The 19,948-nt window shown below is 35.4% G+C and overlaps 3 protein-coding genes, 1 long non-coding RNA gene, 15 other non-coding genes and 1 pseudogene across 20 annotated transcripts; 17 read left to right on the top strand and 3 right to left on the bottom strand.

Annotated features, from left to right (window-relative positions):
• Positions 1-2,821: 2,821 nt before the first annotated feature.
• LOC133842122 (uncharacterized) lies at positions 2,822-3,541 on the bottom strand. Its single transcript, XR_009894358.1, has 3 exons — positions 3,385-3,541; positions 3,142-3,330; positions 2,822-3,081 (listed from the first exon to the last, which is right to left on the bottom strand). It is a non-coding gene; the product is annotated as an uncharacterized LOC133842122 (long non-coding RNA).
• A 1,904-nt stretch (positions 3,542-5,445) lies between these two features.
• LOC133842648 (uncharacterized) lies at positions 5,446-6,181 on the bottom strand. The gene is made up of 3 exons (XM_062275841.1): positions 6,024-6,181; positions 5,774-5,962; positions 5,446-5,711 (listed from the first exon to the last, which is right to left on the bottom strand). Exons 1-3 carry the CDS (start codon positions 6,082-6,084, stop codon positions 5,473-5,475), a joined length of 489 nt encoding a protein of 162 aa, XP_062131825.1. The 5' UTR covers positions 6,085-6,181; the 3' UTR covers positions 5,446-5,472.
• A 498-nt stretch (positions 6,182-6,679) lies between these two features.
• LOC133842438 (uncharacterized) lies at positions 6,680-7,605 on the bottom strand. 2 transcript variants are annotated; one of them, XM_062275519.1, is made up of 3 exons: positions 7,444-7,605; positions 7,163-7,375; positions 6,680-7,103 (listed from the first exon to the last, which is right to left on the bottom strand). In XM_062275519.1, exons 1-3 carry the CDS (start codon positions 7,508-7,510, stop codon positions 6,865-6,867), a joined length of 519 nt encoding a protein of 172 aa, XP_062131503.1. In that variant the 5' UTR covers positions 7,511-7,605; the 3' UTR covers positions 6,680-6,864. The 2 variants fall into 2 exon arrangements, with proteins under 2 accessions (XP_062131503.1, XP_062131505.1); XM_062275521.1 differs by having other exon boundaries at positions 6,680-7,099.
• Positions 7,606-8,653: 1,048 nt separating this feature from the next.
• LOC133843677 (gastrula zinc finger protein XlCGF52.1) lies at positions 8,654-10,369 on the top strand. Its single transcript, XM_062277325.1, has 2 exons — positions 8,654-9,082; positions 9,147-10,369. The coding sequence occupies exons 1-2, from the start codon at positions 8,743-8,745 to the stop codon at positions 9,899-9,901; spliced, it is 1,095 nt and encodes a 364-aa protein (XP_062133309.1). The 5' UTR covers positions 8,654-8,742; the 3' UTR covers positions 9,902-10,369.
• A 2,149-nt stretch (positions 10,370-12,518) lies between these two features.
• On the top strand, positions 12,519-12,637 carry LOC133846603 (5S ribosomal RNA). The gene has a single exon (XR_009894947.1). It is a non-coding gene; the product is annotated as a 5S ribosomal RNA (ribosomal RNA).
• Positions 12,638-12,996: 359 nt separating this feature from the next.
• LOC133846602 (5S ribosomal RNA) lies at positions 12,997-13,115 on the top strand. Its single transcript, XR_009894946.1, has one exon. It is a non-coding gene; the product is annotated as a 5S ribosomal RNA (ribosomal RNA).
• A 347-nt stretch (positions 13,116-13,462) lies between these two features.
• On the top strand, positions 13,463-13,581 carry LOC133846601 (5S ribosomal RNA). Its single transcript, XR_009894945.1, has one exon. It is a non-coding gene; the product is annotated as a 5S ribosomal RNA (ribosomal RNA).
• A 356-nt stretch (positions 13,582-13,937) lies between these two features.
• On the top strand, positions 13,938-14,056 carry LOC133846600 (5S ribosomal RNA). The gene has a single exon (XR_009894944.1). It is a non-coding gene; the product is annotated as a 5S ribosomal RNA (ribosomal RNA).
• A 348-nt stretch (positions 14,057-14,404) lies between these two features.
• On the top strand, positions 14,405-14,523 carry LOC133846599 (5S ribosomal RNA). The gene has a single exon (XR_009894943.1). It is a non-coding gene; the product is annotated as a 5S ribosomal RNA (ribosomal RNA).
• Positions 14,524-14,881: 358 nt separating this feature from the next.
• LOC133846597 (5S ribosomal RNA) lies at positions 14,882-15,000 on the top strand. The gene has a single exon (XR_009894941.1). It is a non-coding gene; the product is annotated as a 5S ribosomal RNA (ribosomal RNA).
• Positions 15,001-15,348: 348 nt separating this feature from the next.
• LOC133846596 (5S ribosomal RNA) lies at positions 15,349-15,467 on the top strand. The gene has a single exon (XR_009894940.1). It is a non-coding gene; the product is annotated as a 5S ribosomal RNA (ribosomal RNA).
• A 356-nt stretch (positions 15,468-15,823) lies between these two features.
• Positions 15,824-15,942, top strand: LOC133846595 (5S ribosomal RNA). Its single transcript, XR_009894939.1, has one exon. It is a non-coding gene; the product is annotated as a 5S ribosomal RNA (ribosomal RNA).
• A 347-nt stretch (positions 15,943-16,289) lies between these two features.
• On the top strand, positions 16,290-16,408 carry LOC133846594 (5S ribosomal RNA). The gene has a single exon (XR_009894938.1). It is a non-coding gene; the product is annotated as a 5S ribosomal RNA (ribosomal RNA).
• A 347-nt stretch (positions 16,409-16,755) lies between these two features.
• On the top strand, positions 16,756-16,874 carry LOC133846593 (5S ribosomal RNA). The gene has a single exon (XR_009894937.1). It is a non-coding gene; the product is annotated as a 5S ribosomal RNA (ribosomal RNA).
• Positions 16,875-17,233: 359 nt separating this feature from the next.
• LOC133846592 (5S ribosomal RNA) lies at positions 17,234-17,352 on the top strand. Its single transcript, XR_009894936.1, has one exon. It is a non-coding gene; the product is annotated as a 5S ribosomal RNA (ribosomal RNA).
• A 347-nt stretch (positions 17,353-17,699) lies between these two features.
• LOC133846590 (5S ribosomal RNA) lies at positions 17,700-17,818 on the top strand. The gene has a single exon (XR_009894935.1). It is a non-coding gene; the product is annotated as a 5S ribosomal RNA (ribosomal RNA).
• Positions 17,819-18,165: 347 nt separating this feature from the next.
• Positions 18,166-18,284, top strand: LOC133846589 (5S ribosomal RNA). Its single transcript, XR_009894934.1, has one exon. It is a non-coding gene; the product is annotated as a 5S ribosomal RNA (ribosomal RNA).
• A 358-nt stretch (positions 18,285-18,642) lies between these two features.
• LOC133846613 (5S ribosomal RNA) lies at positions 18,643-18,764 on the top strand (annotated as a pseudogene).
• Positions 18,765-19,112: 348 nt separating this feature from the next.
• Positions 19,113-19,231, top strand: LOC133846588 (5S ribosomal RNA). The gene has a single exon (XR_009894933.1). It is a non-coding gene; the product is annotated as a 5S ribosomal RNA (ribosomal RNA).
• Positions 19,232-19,589: 358 nt separating this feature from the next.
• On the top strand, positions 19,590-19,708 carry LOC133846587 (5S ribosomal RNA). Its single transcript, XR_009894932.1, has one exon. It is a non-coding gene; the product is annotated as a 5S ribosomal RNA (ribosomal RNA).
• The last annotated feature ends 240 nt before the right edge of the window (positions 19,709-19,948 follow it).

Raw genomic sequence — 19,948 nt, 5'->3', positions numbered from 1 at the left:
TGTAAATTTTTTATACTTACACCATTAATTTTCGTTTTTTGTTTAAGATTAATTTTACTCAAATTTTGGGTAAACTTCATATAATAATTCAAATAATCCTCCAGCTGGAGCTCTAAATTTTGATTGAAATAACATTATTATTTCTTTTTTAATCATTAACAAAATACGAAAAACAAAAATACCACCAACAATTCGGTATATTAATTTACAAAAGTGTATTTCTAAACAAAAAAATTCTTAAATTTGTATAAAGTTTAAACATAACATGTAACACGATGAAGAAGTTTTAATATTTTAAGATTGTATTCTATAGGCGATGAAAAAATAATTATTAATTTATTGTTATTCTTTATTTACATAGGAAAATAAACGGTTTTTATTTTTCTAGGTTCTATAAAATACTTTCTTGAGAGAACGGAAACAAGATACAATTAAGTTAGTTTTGAAAATGTTTAATTGGAGGAATTGTTAAAAATTCTAAAGGAAATGGAGGTTTTACGCTAGGTGAAAATGATTTTAATTTACATTTAATAGATTCTATTTATAGAGATTTAAATAATTCCTTCTTCTTCTCGAAAGAGAATTAATAATTTTATGGGAAAGGACAATCAAAAGCCATTTAACCTTCGTCATACATTACTTTTTATAATGTTGTAATTGAAAAAGTGTATAAAAATTCTTAGACACAAAAATTCTGATTTAAATGGCGACGCCACTTAAGATTAAAATGAGTTAATAGTATGTTGCCAGGTCCATGAAATTGTGGTACCCTAGTAGATTAGTTCCTCATTGATCATTGCCTAAAATAGAACAATTTTCAAATGTCAGGAATTGAATGCACGTTCTAGAAAGCAAATATTTGACAGATGTGTGTGAGAAAAGTGCTAAAGAAAATTAAAAACTGTAAATTCTAGTTGCTTAGAGAAAGAGGCAAACGCGATTCAAAATCACACACCCACACTCCCACACACACACGAAGACACAAGCACACACACACGTAAATAAACACATAGAGAGAAATGTTTAAGCGGAAATTTTAATAAAAATTATATACAATTTATTTCAAACAGAGAAAATACATACACACGATGTATATGGGACTATATAGAGACAGCGGTCGGCTTGGCGAGATGTTGATAGCGTATTCAGAATGTCAGATGAGCACGTTCAACTCGGCCGAGGATTGACGGCCCATCCAATTGAGTAGGTGTAGATGTAGGTGTAGCTGTACAACATGTATCTGCAATTGTATCTGTATCTGTATCTCGTACTCGTACTCGTTCTGCGATGCGATGCGATGCTATACGATGCGAATCGTATAGTTGAATTCAATTCTGTGCAATCAGCGGCGTTTAACGACATTCTATATATACAATATACTGTGGTACATGGGTAAACATCGCAGAGCATTAACAAGGCGTTGATTGGATTTTGAATGAGACTGCGATTGTCACACATCAGCAGCATAATCGTCTCTCTACACTGCTCCAAAATCAACCCAACGAACAAAAATACTAGCTATGCTAATTTTGCATCCTTTACTAATCTGTTGTGTTTACTTTTTGTTCATTTCCATAGCCATATCAACTCTTCTCAATTACCAACTTTTAAAATAACCGCACGAATAAAAGAACCTATTTTTTTCTTTCAGTGTTCTCAACATTTAATTTATTCAATTAACATTTATTGTCACTAGGACAACGGGACGCTGCGCCGTATTATTAGCTGTAGAAAATTTGATAATTTCGTTAATCGTCACAAATTTTAGTTCAAGTTCAAATACCACGTGACAAAGTGTATATTGCCCCCGTCAATGTGCTTGGTTGCCTCGACTTTTAAGCAGGGATCTCTCAAGAGTGAATGAATTCGTAAAGAAATAATTTCAGTATATTATTTTTTAGTTCAGTTCGCTAAGCGCAATAAATCTTTTTTTGTATGTTTTGAATACAAATTAAATACATGAACACCTAGATTTCAGAGACTATAAGAGATAGAAATGTATATCATTATAGCACTTATATTGCTTACACGCAGATCAAGTTTATTTAAAATGATTGCCTTGCCCTCTTCCACCCCCGAAAATAGACGAAAATCGAATAACAAGCGTAATTGTAATGCCCAAATTTTGGTATATACATTAATAACTACTGTCTTTGAAATTTTCTGAAAATTTGGTTGCGTTATTAAAGAAATACTTCTGTATGGGCAAAAACGCCTACTTAATAGAGGTCTTAGTTGCTTTGGCTGACAATCTGGTATATTTTCCCCTCTATAATATAGCGAATGACATATTTTTAGTATTTGTGTGGTATATTATTTTATTATAATTTAAGAAAATTACCGAAATATTTTGCTTTTATTCAAAATGGGTAGCGGGTATCTCACAGTCGAGCACACTCGGCTGTAGCTTGCTAACTTTTTATATTTATTTTGTTATCCGTCCACAGCCACTAACATATGTTATAGTTCCGCACCAATCAGCACTTAAATCATTAGTCAACACTTCAAATAAGTTATTATTACATGATACACAACACCTAAAATGAAGAAGCATCACAACGCGAAGGAAATATGTAACTTAGAAAATCATCGATTAATATAACGTTGCGTAATAGGAGCTCAAGCTAAAATATAAAAAAAAATAAATAAATAAAAATAAAAAAAATAAATATACTTTAAAGTTAAATATGACCATTTTGCAAATTAATAATCTTTATTTTTAAAATTATGATCCGATAGATCTCCCAACGAGACCTATTAAGTAAGCATCATCAGATACTGTAAATACTTTCAAGTTTATAATTATTGTTAAATGAGGTACTTCGGAATTTAAAATATATGTCAATAACGTTTCATAATTTTAACATAATAGAAGTAGACTCAATAAGCAAGCAAATACATGCATACGAAAAGTGCGAGGGGAAAATCCTTTGGAATATTTGCACCCACAATATGATGCACATGTGTGACATACTATAGCTTTCTTTTGTTTTGATGTTGGTACTTTTAAAAAATTCTTCTCTCCAACTGCCTTGCATTTTAACGTAGGAGACCAAAAACAATAGAAAGTTGACAAGTCGCCTGAAACGCAATATCAACTAATATTAAATTATTTCCAAGTATTAAATTGTGATAACTCACCCGTAAATTTATAGCCTGGATTCATGCACTCTTCCAAGTCTGAGTCGGGTTTCTCACCGGCTCCAAGTTTTTGAAGTAGTAACTTATCCCTGGGAGCTTGAGCTAAATACCCCATTCCTGTATTGTTGACTTCACAGTCCTTGTCAATGTGTGAGCTACAGTCAACGCATACATTTTGACTTATCGCCACTTTTTAGGATATGTTTATAATGTGGATAAGGAAAATAACCCATGAATACTTACAGTTTATGTACGCTATTAGAAGCAAACACTTCAACAATAATCCATAAAATTTCATAATTTGGATAAAATTAAAAAATGTATGTGCCACTCAAATTTTCAATATTTTTATTCACATATTACTTCAATGACATAAAAAGCAACTAAAATATATTTTTAAAGGAATTTACTTAATTGATGAGATAGTGGTTATTAATATAAAATCCAGAGTTTATTGTTGTGACATAATATTTGAATGCAATGCCTTAACCCTCTAATGCCACTTTCCACAGTAACGCAATGTAAATGAGTGCCTCAAGGCACTCTTGGGGCTTAGAGGGTTAATCTTTTAAGTAGCTTAAATTGTAAAATAAGTTAAATGAAATTTATTTATCAATATAAATTAGAAATATTAGCAAAGCTATGATCCAATTGCAATTTATATACTAACTTGGCAAAACTTTCCTTAAAATTAAGAGGAAGAGGGATTTAACTCTTTTTATTAGTGAATTTTAGATAATGCCTTCAATTAATTTAAATAATATATGTGATAAAACATAAAATATATTTTATGACATTAGTTTACATATTTATAAAATAATTTTGAAACTAGCTTAAACTGTAAAATATGTTTAATGAATTTTATTTAGCAATTTAAATAAAAACAAGTAAGTGAGATAAGTGAGTTACCCGCGACCCATTTTAAATAAAAGCAAAATATTGCGGTATTTTGTCAAAATATACCGAAATAACAAAAAAACAAGTAAGAAAGCTACAGTCGAGTGTACTCGACTGAGATACCCGCTACCCAATTTCCCATTTCCCAATTACCCCATTCCAAAAGCAATATATTTTGTGGTATAATTCTCAAAATATACCGAATATACTGCAAATATACTAAAAATATACCAAATGATATATGTGGTATATCGATATAGTACCGCATTCAAAATATACCATAGACGGCTCAATATACCAGATTGTCGGCCAAAGCAACTCAGACCCCTAGTAAGTAGGCGTTTTTGCCCATTCAAAAGTATTTCTTTAATAACTTCGAAAATTGTTATCTGATCGCAACCAAATTTTCAGGAATCATAACTACTATAATTATTATTATATATACCAAAATTCGTAACTCTAGCTTTAAAATTGCGCTCGATTTTTTTGATTTGCGGGGGCGGAAGTGGGCGTGGCAAAAATTTGAAACAAACTTGATATGCGTGCAAACATAACAAATGCTGTCGAAAAAAAAAATATAGCTCTATCTCTTATAGCACTGAGATCTAGGTGTTCATACGGACAGACGGACAGACACACAGACGGACAGACGGACATGGCTAGATCGTCTCGGCTGTTAACGCTGATCAAGAATATATATACTTTATAGGGTCGGAGATGCCTCCTTCTACCTGTTACATACATTTCCTGTTGGCACAAAGTTATAATACCCTTCTACCCTATGGGTAGCGGGTATAAAAAACAAGTGAGATAAGTGAGATACCCGCGACCCATTTTAAATAAAAGCAAAATATTGCGGTATTTCCTCAAAATATACCGAAATAACAAAAAAAAGACTAAAATTATACCAAATTGTATATTTGGTATATCGATATACCATAGACAGCACAATATACCAGATTGTCAGTCAAAGCAACTAGGACCCCCAGTAAGTAGGCGTTTTTGCCCATACAAAGTAACTTCGACATAAAAAATACTGTCAAAAAAAAATTATTCTCTCTGAGATTCAGTGTTTCATACGGACAGACGGACATGGCTACATTGTCTCGGCTGTTGACGCTCATTAAGAATATTTATACTTTATAGGGTCGGAGATGCCGGAGATACCCTATGGGTAGCGGGTATAAATATTTTTGACTTGTTCCCGAATGCAATTCATTTATAGTCTTGGTAAAAATGTCCCAAAAATTTAATATAATGAAAAAAGATTTAACAAACATGTTTTAGTTGCGATAACTTTAACTTATGTATGTCTTCTTATAATAAAAATAATATATGTGATAGAACATACAAAAATTTTTAGTGTTTTAGTACCTAAAATATTCCTTGAAGTTAAAAGGAAGAAGATTTTAACAAACACTTGTTCCAATAAATTCAATTAATAAAAATAAATATGTGATACAACATAATAAAAACCACACAACTAACACATGAGACACTCAAATAGGAGTTAAGGATGCTGCTGCTATCAATGAGCTTCTCACATTCGCAATAAAAGGCGCAATATCTGCAGACGTAACTTAATGAATTCTGAATAGCGAATTGCTTTTTATTCCCAACCACCAAGCATCCTTTCCTCATCGACTTCATACAAATAAAGCTCGTCAGTTCCCCTAAGTATATTCGTGCATAGATTGTAGATAATACAAATTATTTCAGGAATACAAATATTTACCAACTACTTTAAGATTGTCGTCCAAGCATTTCTCTAGTTTTGGATCAACAGTTTCACCCTGCTGAAGATATCGAAGCTTGTACGCATCTTCGTCTTTATCAATCGATACGCTCTTTTTATTCACCTTGCAATCAGAGATAATCCATTGTGCACAAGCAGGGCAAAAGTTGAGCGATTCGCCATTCGTTCCTATGATTATGTTATTTGTTTTGAGATATGAAATAATTTATCCCAGCGTTTACTGGCTTACTGTTAATTGAGTTTACAGACACGGGTAAAAATAATAATACAGTTGTAAAAATGTTCATCATAAAAGGAATAAAACAACAATAATTTTTATAAAACTTGGAAATTTACTTGACTTTTTTTTTAAATTTGACACTCTAAACGAATGAAAATTAAAAATAACAACAAACACTTTGTACAACTCAGTGCCAAAAATACCCAATTTGAAACAGTATTTAGATATATAATAAGTGTTTTTTAATCAAATAGATATTTATTTTTTTTAAAGATTTACACTCTTTTAATTTATATTCTAAATTAAAGGATTCTTTAAAGATTTGAATACTATCTAAAACTAAATTCAAGAAGCCAGCCAATTTCCAAATAGCAAGCATAATTTCATACCAAAAATAGAAATTATAAACTTTATGATCCCTGATACTTTGCTATGATCCGATAGAAATCTTCGAAGATATTGAAGAAAAAATTTTCTCAAAATATACCGTTAGTATATTTTAGTATTTCTTAAGTATATCTCATATTTTTTTCGAATAGCAAGCGCAATTTCAAAGATTGAATCGCTTTTTGATACCAAAAATAATAATTATAAATTTTATGATTCCTGAGCATTTGGCTACGATCCGATAAAATCTTATTGAAAAAAAAACTTAGCTATCGGGTTTTAATTTCTTTGATTTACAGTCTCAAATATTTTATTCTCGTTGGTATGTTTTGAAAGTAGTAGTATATCGACATATTGTATTTTCAAGGAATGTAGCGCGTTCGTATTGTTTTGTTTTTATTGAAATTGAGTAGTGACTATCTCGACTGTAGTTTTCTTACTCTCCACAGCTCATAGTCGTCTTTTAATAAATAAATACTTGATTCCCCTTGCAATAATATAATAACCACACCCAAGTCGATCTTAGAATCCAAATTGTATCAATTCCATCCGAGGCTCCACTGCGTACACTGCAATTACAATATCTGGCACAAATCTTGCAGGCGGTACGATGCATAAGTCTCTTGTTGACAACATCTTTACTCGCCACAGCCTGACAACCCAACAAAGGGGACCAAAAGCAAACAAATGTCTCTAATCTATCTGTGACAAAGTCAATGAACTGAAAGAGATTCGGAATTATGAAATGTATGATTACGTACCAGTAATTGTATAGCCATCGGAGACGCAGTTGGCCAGATTTTCATCATATACATACTCTACTTCGGATTGGCCAGGAAATTCGGGTATCTTAACAACCGAAAATTGATCGTAACGAGACATTTTAAAGACACTCCAACCAGTCTTAACCATTTGACAGTCTCCATTATACAAAGTACAATTGATGCATTCATTGAGCGTTTCGCAAAATACGTCTGAATAGTGGAATTATAAATTAAAGGTAAGTTTTATATAGATTTATATAAATATGTTTCTAACTTACTGCTCATCAAGTGCCATAAAACGAAGCTAATATAAGAATTTAATAAATATGTGGTTGTATTAGTCATTTTGTCTCACTTTCAGTTCAGAAAATTGTAAATATTTTATTAAAAATGTATTGCATACTTTGATTGTTCATCAAATATTTGAAACCTTGTCGAATATTTAATACCTTATTAAGATGCAATCAACTGACTGAAGATGTGTTAAATAATCTGGAAATATATTAAATTCAAGAATAATTTCTTGAAGGAAAATCTTAAAATAAAATTTTTTCAATGTTGAATTAAGATTGAAATCATCTTTCATAAGTTTTCAATATGAAATTATTTAATTAATTATTTAAGTTTGTAAATTCAGAAGTTCCCAAACTTAAGATCTTAATTATTGGTTCTAGAAAGTTCTTTTTGTCTGTACAGCATTGAATATTAACAAGTGTACTTCATATTATAGAGTATTCACTCAACTAAACAAAACTATTAATATTAGTAGTTCAGCACCGAAAGATAACAGAGTACAAGGGATTTCCTAGTGCTGTGTATTTTGATTTTGGTTATATGCGCATTAATTTACGCAGCAATCGCTTCGAAATAAATTGCATCTGATAGAGCTCAAAAAACTGAGTATCTTCAGAGTAAAATAGGAGTAGTTTATTGGTCCCTAAGGCGACTTTTCACAGCGAAAAGTTAATTTTGAATACAACAATTACATTGTGTCACCCACAAGATTCGGCTGGGAATTCCGTCTAGTCCAAAGATCAACAATAGCTAGAGAGAATAAGAGAGATAAGGACGGCCACAATCTAAAAGTACTAAAAGTATATTTGAGCTGAGGTCTTAGGTGGCGACCTCAAACCCCCGACCACCTAAAGCGACGAAAACGTGCCAAACTTATAGATGTAGATAATCGTTGAGTTGCGTTGCACTTGGGGGTGCTGTGATAAGAGATCGTGGCGATAAAAGGGGGAGAATGCAGATATATTGCAATGGAAATCAATTAGTAAGTATTCGGCTATAAATTAGCAAACGTTGACAGACATTCTCGGGCTCTCGTTATCATCACCCCAGGCCCATTGCCTATACCCGGGCTTATGTCAAGGGCTATCTCTATGCCCTGAGCCGGCATTCAAATCTCTGTTGCCGTCGTCGTCGTCGTCGTCGTTGTCGTCGTCGCAGCAGCAGCAGTAGAAGCAGCAGTGAAGCAGTGTAACTCTGATAGAAGCGGCTGTCATTATACGTTCACATCTCGGGCGCCCAGCATCGGTTCAGCTGAGTGGACGCTCCTCTCAAGTATTATTAAAATGTTCCCGCTGCTTCCTCAACCCGTATTCATAGTCTGCCGCTGCTGCTTGGAGGAGCAGCCGCCGCTCAGTCACAACTTCAGCGAGAATGATCAACTCAATGTCGATCTGCTGTCGCTGGCACCCAACCTGAAAATTCAATCCAACGATGTCATATGCGATCCGTGTCTGCAACGTCTACGCGATGCTCTTGAGTTCCGGCAAAGCTGCGAGGAATCCGAACGAATTCTCCGTGACCGTCACGAACAGGCGCTGGACGATGCGGTCGAGTTACTGAAGCGCGAGGTGGGCGAGACCGAAACGTTGCCAATCTTAACTTATGTGGAGCCGGTGGATTTTGGTAAGTGATTGATTGAACTGGATTCGGGTTTATGTTTTGTACTAATATCGTTAGCTTAACGCAGGTAATCTGGATCTGTTCGATGCCTTTGAGCCCAGCTATGAGCCATCATTGCCAACTTCCTCGTTGCATTGCAACGATAGAGGCACATTGAACACACCTCTGCATTTGCCCGCAACACTGGAGACATTGGAGCCACCACAAGCTTCCAAACTTAAGCGTACGCGAGTAGAAACCTCACGTTCCCGCACCCCAAAATCGCTGCGACCCTGCACGGAGTGCGAGAAGAAGTTCACACGCACCTTTCAGCTGAAGTTGCACATGATCTCGGTGCATGGTCTGGGCAACGGACTCCGCTATCCGTGCGAAGTGTGCTCCAAGAGCTTTGCCTCGCGTCACAGTCTGCGCTATCATGTCACATCGCTGCACTCCACCGAACGTCCCTTTGCCTGTGAGCAATGCGATCGCCGGTTTGTGCTCCGCACTCAGTTGAACTCACACGCCCGGATGCATACGGGAGAGACGAAGCCGCGCATCTTTGAGTGCAACATATGCGCTAAGACGTGGCCAACGAAGTCGGATCTGCGCACTCATATGCGCAGCCATGACCCGGATATGTCCAAACGACCCTTTAAGTGCGACAAATGCGAGAAGGCGTTTTACACGCGGGGTCATCTCAGTTCGCATCATTTGGTCCACACGGGGGAGAAGCCCTATGCCTGCACATACTGTGAAAAGTCCTATCAAAGTGTGGGCAATCTCAACAATCATATGGCCCGACAGCACTCGAGTGACCTGGAGGAGCAGCGGGAACTTTGAACTCAGCCACATCGATTGACTTTAACAACTAGAATACAACCTTGTATTAAGTGCACTCAGAAAACTGTGAAATTTGTGGCTTTATTCAGAAAACATTTTAATCAAAACTCAAAAACAAAACTAAACAATTTAAATGAATTGCTAGATTTTCCTTGAGTGTATGTGAGATGAGCTGCAAGTATTATTAAAGCTGAACCATTGCATAACCCCCAAAAATAAATGTATATAGTATGTATATAAAACAAACAAAAACTTTGCAAGCTATCAGCGCTCATCTGGAAATGTGTGTGACAACATGAAATACTCGTAAAAGCCAAGGCAAAATAATTTCAAATACTCTGAAAGAGAATAAATAGGTGCAAAGTGAAAGTAATCAAATAATATTAAATCTAAATGTGAATGAGAATATTTATAAACATGCATTAAACGTACGCAAAATAAAGCCTTGAACTTCTGTATTATTTTTAATTCTTTGATAATTCTCGCACCGAACTATTAGTTGACAGTGAATAAAGAATTCTGGATTTAAGAACAAAGACCAAATTGCGACTCGACTGGAGCATAAAATGGAAAATTTCACATCTTAAGTGCTCTTAATTCATTATATATAGTTTGTTTGTGACATATTCTTCGCAATAAGATGAACAAGGTTTTAAGAAAATTATGTTATATGGTAACAAATATCTGCAGCAGTCTAGTTCTAGTTGTTTTTCTTGATAATCTGGTATATTTTCTACTCTGTGGCCTGTTTAAAGGTAAAGGTATATCAAAATAGCAACTATAGCATTTGGTATATATTTTATTATATTTATTTTGTATATTTTAACAATAATACTGTCTTTTTTATGTTTATTTCCTTTGTTTATCGTCTGCAGCTTTCTTACTTCTAAATACCACTTTTTATTTTAATTATGCTATTGTTAGGGAAAAAGATGAATCCAAAATATCCAATTGGTTTTTCTTCAATAAGATACTTTAAAGAAATTATCAAAATCTAGGTGATAATATCTTATAGATATTATAATGTAAGGTATAATATCTTATACCTTCTTTTATATATATTTAAAATGTATTTTATTTTATTTTATTTTATTTGAAACCCCCCATTTATATATTTCTGTAGACCTTGAAACGAGAGTTTAATACAAAGGCAACTACATATTTAGCATTTTTGTAGAGCTTCACGCTAATATTCTTATGAAACATTGCTTATCGCATCGTATTATATACGTTTATATTTATACATACAATGAAGAATATGTACACGGTGCGCTTGGATCTATCTTATACAGCAATGAGATGTATACGTTAATTATTAAAAATTAAAAGTATATATTCACTATAGCAGCGCAACAGCAACAACAGCAGCAACAACAAAAACAACACCATAAAAGAAAGAGAGAGAGAGAGAACGTTGAAAAAGCGCAAGTAATTTTGCTTTCTAGCACATTCCATTATAATTTCATTGCATACCCATTGCTGGAAATTGTTGAGGAATGAGGCATGACTCCTCATAGAAAAACAAGAAAATAAAATAAGATTTGTACATATGTAACGCCTTGCAAACTATCTTGAGCAATAGGAAAACAATATTTCTATAAAATTCCCCAGTTGTCCACTTAAAGTCCGAAGAAGACATAAACATTATCAGCTCGGAAAATAACCAAGAAATGGATGATTTTATAGGGCATCCCTAATAACGCATGTGCCAGACCAATATACACATATATATGTAGTTATAGTTCTCAGTATTTGTTTTACGAACACACGGAACATGCTATCAACGTCTTTAATCAAAGCAAGTGCCCGTCTGTCTGACCGTAAACACATCTCATGGGACAGCATCGAGAGAGAAGGCACAACAACAGATACGGTCAGTAAAGGCAATTTTGATTATGAAAAGCATTTGCTTCAATTACAAAATGACCACAACAACGAGATATGTCATAATTATGGACTTGACTCGACTTCAGTCACAAAAAAGTGTTAATCCAATTAACTTAGATTTAACACCGGGAAATCGCAGACGCCGGGCGTAGGTCAGCGATTCGTTGGGTTAGCGACTTAAACAAAAACAAATAGCGCAGACAGAGGAAAAGAGATAGAGAGCGAGAGAGAAAGCGAGGGAGTGCTCTTCAGACTGACTCACAACTGTTGTAAGTGAGACGTGATAACCTTGCCACCATCAAGTCACAGGCCAAATGAAATGTAACTTCATGATTATCTCTATATAGTAAATATTTATAATACTTCTGAGCATTCAGTATACTTTTATTGTATCCACACAACTTGCCAATTAGTCACTTCAAGTCGTGAGGTAAATCAACAGCCAAGACATTGACCCAACCCCTGCATCCATCCAACTGCCTTTGTGTCTGATCCACCATTCAGTCACGCTTACGCTTCGTCAAGTTGCTTACGTGTTCTGGGTGTAGCACTATGAATCCTCACAATGTTCCCTAAAAATACAAAAATAAGTTTCTTTAAATTTAATTCTTTTTCCTTGACAATATTTATGGGTAAAATGCTGCCCATACATGCCATTTTTCAATGGTATAAAGATGCAAAAATACTTGTCATTTGAAATACAAAATGCTACGCTAAGCATGCGTCTTTCGCCAACGACCATACCACGCTGAATACATCGGTTCTCGTCCGATCACCGAAATTAAGCAGCGTCGGGCGCGGTTAGTACTTAGATGGGGGACCGCTTGGGAACACCGCGTGTTGTTGGCATCGTTCAACAACTTTTTGTTTTACTTTTTTTTCTTTTCACTTTTTTAAATTTTATTCTTATCTCATTTGTTATCCTTGCGATCCTCTCAACTATTTGAACATGTCCTTCCTATATTTCCATCACAATCCACGTACAACATATAGTACATATGCCTTGCTTTTCCACCAATCCACATGACAGCATTCTCAATTCTATATTGATAAAATACAGACAGCTCAAACAATATGTATCTGTGCTGTTTAACGCATTTTTCAAATTCAATCAATACTATTCCTTACATGCCATTTTTCAATAGTATAAAGATGCAAAAATACTTGTCATTTGAAATACAAAATGCTACGCTAAGCATGCGTCTTTCGCCAACGACCATACCACGCTGAATACATCGGTTCTCGTCCGATCACCGAAATTAAGCAGCGTCGGGCGCGGTTAGTACTTAGATGGGGGACCGCTTGGGAACACCGCGTGTTGTTGGCATCGTTCAACAACTTTTTGTTTTACTTTTTTTTCTTTTCACTTTTTTAAATTTTATTCTTATCTCATTTGTTATCCTTGCCATCCTCTCAACTATTTGAACATGTCTTTCCTATATTTCCATCACAATCCACGTACAACATATAGTACATATGCCTTGCTTTTCCACCAATCCACATGACAGCATTCTCAATCCAATATTGATAAAAACAGAAAGCTCTAACAATATGTTTAACGCATTTCCCAAATTCAATCAATACTATTCCTTACATGCCATTTTTCAATAGTATAAAGATGCAAAAATACTTGTCATTTGAAATACAAAATGCTACGCTAAGCATGCGTCTTTCGCCAACGACCATACCACGCTGAATACATCGGTTCTCGTCCGATCACCGAAATTAAGCAGCGTCGGGCGCGGTTAGTACTTAGATGGGGGACCGCTTGGGAACACCGCGTGTTGTTGGCATCGTTCAACAACTTTTTGTTTTACTTTTTTCTTTTCACTTTTTTAAATTTTATTCTTATCTCATTTGTTCTCCTTGCGATCCTCTCAACTATTTGAACATGTCCTTCCTATATTTCCATCACAATCCACGTACAACATATAGTACATATGCCTTGCTTTTCCACCAATCCACATGACAGCATTCTCAATTCTATATTGATAAAATACAGACAGCTCAAACAATATGTATCTGTGCTGTTTAACGCATTTTCAAATTCAATCAATACTATTCCTTACATGCCATTTTTCAATAGTATAAAGATGCAAAAATACTTGTCATTTGAAATACAAAATGCTACGCTAAGCATGCGTCTTTCGCCAACGACCATACCACGCTGAATACATCGGTTCTCGTCCGATCACCGAAATTAAGCAGCGTCGGGCGCGGTTAGTACTTAGATGGGGGACCGCTTGGGAACACCGCGTGTTGTTGGCATCGTTCAACAACTTTTTGTTTTACTTTTTTTTCTTTTCACTTTTTTAAATTTTATTCTTATCTCATTTGTTATCCTTGCCATCCTCTCAACTATTTGAACATGTCTTTCCTATATTTCCATCACAATCCACGTACAACATATAGTACATATGCCTTGCTTTTCCACCAATCCACATGACAGCATTCTCAATCCAATATTGATAAAAAACAGAAAGCTCTAACAATATGTTTAACGCATTTCCCAAATTCAATCAATACTATTCCTTACATGCCATTTTTCAATAGTATAAAGATGCAAAAATACTTGTCATTTGAAATACAAAATGCTACGCTAAGCATGCGTCTTTCGCCAACGACCATACCACGCTGAATACATCGGTTCTCGTCCGATCACCGAAATTAAGCAGCGTCGGGCGCGGTTAGTACTTAGATGGGGGACCGCTTGGGAACACCGCGTGTTGTTGGCATCGTTCAACAACTTTTTGTTTTACTTTTTTTTCTTTTCACTTTTTTAAATTTTATTCTTATCTCATTTGTTCTCCTTGCCATCCTCTCAACTATTTGAACATGTCTTTCCTATATTTCCATCACAATCCACGTACAACATATAGTACATATGCCTTGCTTTTCCACCAATCCACATGACAGCATTCTCAATTCTATATTGATAAAATACAGACAGCTCAAACAATATGTATCTGTGCTGTTTAACGCATTTTCAAATTCAATCAATACTATTCCTTACATGCCATTTTTCAATAGTATAAAGATGCAAAAATACTTGTCATTTGAAATACAAAATGCTACGCTAAGCATGCGTCTTTCGCCAACGACCATACCACGCTGAATACATCGGTTCTCGTCCGATCACCGAAATTAAGCAGCGTCGGGCGCGGTTAGTACTTAGATGGGGGACCGCTTGGGAACACCGCGTGTTGTTGGCATCGTTCAACAACTTTTTGTTTTACTTTTTTTTCTTTTCACTTTTTTAAATTTTATTCTTATCTCATTTGTTATCCTTGCCATCCTCTCAACTATTTGAACATGTCTTTCCTATATTTCCATCACAATCCACGTACAACATATAGTACATATGCCTTGCTTTTCCACCAATCCACATGACAGCATTCTCAATCCAATATTGATAAAAAACAGAAAGCTCTAACAATATGTTTAACGCATTTCCCAAATTCAATTAATACTATTCCTTACATGCCATTTTTCAATAGTATAAAGATGCAAAAATACTTGTCATTTGAAATACAAAATGCTACGCTAAGCATGCGTCTTTCGCCAACGACCATACCACGCTGAATACATCGGTTCTCGTCCGATCACCGAAATTAAGCAGCGTCGGGCGCGGTTAGTACTTAGATGGGGGACCGCTTGGGAACACCGCGTGTTGTTGGCATCGTTCAACAACTTTTGTTTTACTTTTTTCTTTTCACTTTTTTAAATTTTATTCTTATCTCATTTGTTATCCTTGCGATCCTCTCAACTATTTGAACATGTCCTTCCTATATTTCCATCACAATCCACGTACAACATATAGTACATATGCCTTGCTTTTCCACCAATCCACATGACAGCATTCTCAATTCTATATTGATAAAATACAGACAGCTCAAACAATATGTATCTGTGCTGTTTAACGCATTTTTCAAATTCAATCAATACTATTCCTTACATGCCATTTTTCAATAGTATAAAGATGCAAAAATACTTGTCATTTGAAATACAAAATGCTACGCTAAGCATGCGTCTTTCGCCAACGACCATACCACGCTGAATACATCGGTTCTCGTCCGATCACCGAAATTAAGCAGCGTCGGGCGCGGTTAGTACTTAGATGGGGGACCGCTTGGGAACACCGCGTGTTGTTGGCATCGTTCAACAACTTTTTGTTTTACTTTTTTTTCTTTTCACTTTTTTAAATTTTATTCTTATCTCATTTGTTATCCTTGCCATCCTCTCAACTATTTGAACATGTCTTTCCTATATTTCCATCACAATCCACGTACAACATATAGTACATATGCCTTGCTTTTCCACCAATCCACATGACAGCATTCTCAATCCAATATTGATAAAAACAGAAAGCTCTAACAATATGTTTAACGCATTTCCCAAATTCAATCAATACTATTCCTTACATGCCATTTTTCAATAGTATAAAGATGCAAAAATACTTGTCATTTGAAATACAAAATGCTACGCTAAGCATGCGTCTTTCGCCAACGACCATACCACGCTGAATACATCGGTTCTCGTCCGATCACCGAAATTAAGCAGCGTCGGGCGCGGTTAGTACTTAGATGGGGGACCGCTTGGGAACACCGCGTGTTGTTGGCATCGTTCAACAACTTTTTGTTTTACTTTTTTTTCTTTTCACTTTTTTAAATTTTATTCTTATCTCATTTGTTATCCTTGCCATCCTCTCAACTATTTGAACATGTCTTTCCTATATTTCCATCACAATCCACGTACAACATATAGTACATATGCCTTGCTTTTCCACCAATCCACATGACAGCATTCTCAATCCAATATTGATAAAAACAGAAAGCTCTAACAATATGTTTAACGCATTTCCCAAATTCAATCAATACTATTCCTTACATGCCATTTTTCAATAGTATAAAGATGCAAAAATACTTGTCATTTGAAATACAAAATGCTACGCTAAGCATGCGTCTTTCGCCAACGACCATACCACGCTGAATACATCGGTTCTCGTCCGATCACCGAAATTAAGCAGCGTCGGGCGCGGTTAGTACTTAGATGGGGGACCGCTTGGGAACACCGCGTGTTGTTGGCATCGTTCAACAACTTTTTGTTTTACTTTTTTTTCTTTTCACTTTTTTAAATTTTATTCTTATCTCATTTGTTATCCTTGCCATCCTCTCAACTATTTGAACATGTCTTTCCTATATTTCCATCACAATCCACGTACAACATATAGTACATATGCCTTGCTTTTCCACCAATCCACATGACAGCATTCTCAATTCTATATTGATAAAATACAGACAGCTCAAACAATATGTATCTGTGCTGTTTAACGCATTTTTCAAATTCAATCAATACTATTCCTTACATGCCATTTTTCAATAGTATAAAGATGCAAAAATATTTGTCATTTGAAATACAAAATGCTACGCTAAGCATGCGTCTTTCGCCAACGACCATACCACGCTGAATACATCGGTTCTCGTCCGATCACCGAAATTAAGCAGCGTCGGGCGCGGTTAGTACTTAGATGGGGGACCGCTTGGGAACACCGCGTGTTGTTGGCATCGTTCAACAACTTTTTGTTTTACTTTTTTTTCTTTTCACTTTTTTAAATTTTATTCTTATCTCATTTGTTATCCTTGCCATCCTCTCAACTATTTGAACATGTCTTTCCTATATTTCCATCACAATCCACGTACAACATATAGTACATATGCCTTGCTTTTCCACCAATCCACATGACAGCATTCTCAATCCAATATTGATAAAAACAGAAAGCTCTAACAATATGTTTAACGCATTTCCCAAATTCAATTAATACTATTCCTTACATGCCATTTTTCAATAGTATAAAGATGCAAAAATACTTGTCATTTGAAATATAAAATGCTACGCTAAGCATGCGTCTTTCGCCAACGACCATACCACGCTGAATACATCGGTTCTCGTCCGATCACCGAAATTAAGCAGCGTCGGGCGCGGTTAGTACTTAGATGGGGGACCGCTTGGGAACACCGCGTGTTGTTGGCATCGTTCAACAACTTTTGTTTTACTTTTTTTTCTTTTCACTTTTTTAAATTTTATTCTTATCTCATTTGTTATCCTTGCCATCCTCTCAACTATTTGAACATGTCTTTCCTATATTTCCATCACAATCCACGTACAACATATAGTACATATGCCTTGCTTTTCCACCAATCCACATGACAGCATTCTCAATCCAATATTGATAAAAAACAGAAAGCTCTAACAATATGTTTAACGCATTTCCCAAATTCAATTAATACTATTCCTTACATGCCATTTTTCAATAGTATAAAGATGCAAAAATACTTGTCATTTGAAATATAAAATGCTACGCTAAGCATGCGTCTTTCGCCAACGACCATACCACGCTGAATACATCGGTTCTCGTCCGATCACCGAAATTAAGCAGCGTCGGGCGCGGTTAGTACTTAGATGGGGGACCGCTTGGGAACACCGCGTGTTGTTGGCATCGTTCAACAACTTTTGTTTTACTTTTTTTTCTTTTCACTTTTTTAAATTTTATTCTTATCTCATTTGTTATCCTTGCGATCCTCTCAACTATTTGAACATGTCCTTCCTATATTTCCATCACAATCCACGTACAACATATAGTACATATGCCTTGCTTTTCCACCAATCCACATGACAGCATTCTCAATTCTATATTGATAAAATACAGACAGCTCAAACAATATGTATCTGTGCTGTTTAACGCATTTTTCAAATTCAATCAATACTATTCCTTACATGCCATTTTTCAATAGTATAAAGATGCAAAAATACTTGTCATTTGAAATACAAAATGCTACGCTAAGCATGCGTCTTTCGCCAACGACCATACCACGCTGAATACATCGGTTCTCGTCCGATCACCGAAATTAAGCAGCGTCGGGCGCGGTTAGTACTTAGATGGGGGACCGCTTGGGAACACCACCGCGTGTTGTTGGGCATCGTTCAACAACTTTTTGTTTTACTTTTTTTTCTTTTCACTTTTTTAAATTTTATTCTTATCTCATTTGTTATCCTTGCCATCCTCTCAACTATTTGAACATGTCTTTCCTATATTTCCATCACAATCCACGTACAACATATAGTACATATGCCTTGCTTTTCCACCAATCCACATGACAGCATTCTCAATCCAATATTGATAAAAACAGAAAGCTCTAACAATATGTTTAACGCATTTCCCAAATTCAATCAATACTATTCCTTACATGCCATTTTTCAATAGTATAAAGATGCAAAAATACTTGTCATTTGAAATACAAAATGCTACGCTAAGCATGCGTCTTTCGCCAACGACCATACCACGCTGAATACATCGGTTCTCGTCCGATCACCGAAATTAAGCAGCGTCGGGCGCGGTTAGTACTTAGATGGGGGACCGCTTGGGAACACCGCGTGTTGTTGGCATCGTTCAACAACTTTTTGTTTTACTTTTTTTTCTTTTCACTTTTTTAAATTTTATTCTTATCTCATTTGTTATCCTTGCCATCCTCTCAACTATTTGAACATGTCTTTCCTATATTTCCATCACAATCCACGTACAACATATAGTACATATGCCTTGCTTTTCCACCAATCCACATGACAGCATTCTCAATTCTATATTGATAAAATACAGACAGCTCAAACAATATGTATCTGTGCTGTTTAACGCATTTTCAAATTCAATCAATACTATTCCTTACATGCCATTTTTCAATAGTATAAAGATGCAAAAATATTTGTCATTTGAAATACAAAATGCTACGCTAAGCATGCGTCTTTCGCCAACGACCATACCACGCTGAATACATCGGTTCTCGTCCGATCACCGAAATTAAGCAGCGTCGGGCGCGGTTAGTACTTAGATGGGGGACCGCTTGGGAACACCGCGTGTTGTTGGCATCGTTCAACAACTTTTTGTTTTACTTTTTTTTCTTTTCACTTTTTTAAATTTTATTCTTATCTCATTTGTTATCCTTGCCATCCTCTCAACTATTTGAACATGTCTTTCCTATATTTCCATCACAATCCACGTACAACATATAGTACATATGCCTTGCTTTTCCACCAATCCACATGACAGCATTCTCAATCCAATATTGATAAAAAACAGAAAGCTCTAACAATATGTTTAACGCATTT

The sequence above is a fragment of the Drosophila sulfurigaster genome, chromosome 3 (assembly GCF_023558435.1).
Source record: "Drosophila sulfurigaster albostrigata strain 15112-1811.04 chromosome 3, ASM2355843v2, whole genome shotgun sequence".
NCBI lineage: Eukaryota > Metazoa > Arthropoda > Insecta > Diptera > Drosophilidae > Drosophila > Drosophila sulfurigaster.
Note: the sequence above shows the minus strand (reverse complement) of the source record. Positions and strands in the feature narration are given on the sequence as shown.

Coding starts and splice junctions, on each gene's coding strand:
- LOC133842648 (XM_062275841.1), bottom strand. CDS start 6,084: ATGATGAACATTTTTACAACTGTATTATTATTTTTACCCGTGTCTGTA. Junction 5,963..6,023: donor GTCTGTAAACTCAATTAACA/GTAAGCCAGTAA, acceptor ACATAATCATAG/GAACGAATGGCGAATCGCTC. Junction 5,712..5,773: donor CGACAATCTTAAAGTAGTTG/GTAAATATTTGT, acceptor GAATATACTTAG/GGGAACTGACGAGCTTTATT.
- LOC133842438 (XM_062275519.1), bottom strand. CDS start 7,510: ATGACTAATACAACCACATATTTATTAAATTCTTATATTAGCTTCGTT. Junction 7,376..7,443: donor TTTATGGCACTTGATGAGCA/GTAAGTTAGAAA, acceptor TCCACTATTCAG/ACGTATTTTGCGAAACGCTC. Junction 7,104..7,162: donor CGATGGCTATACAATTACTG/GTACGTAATCAT, acceptor ACTTTGTCACAG/ATAGATTAGAGACATTTGTT.
- LOC133843677 (XM_062277325.1), top strand. CDS start 8,743: ATGTTCCCGCTGCTTCCTCAACCCGTATTCATAGTCTGCCGCTGCTGC. Junction 9,083..9,146: donor TGTGGAGCCGGTGGATTTTG/GTAAGTGATTGA, acceptor AGCTTAACGCAG/GTAATCTGGATCTGTTCGAT.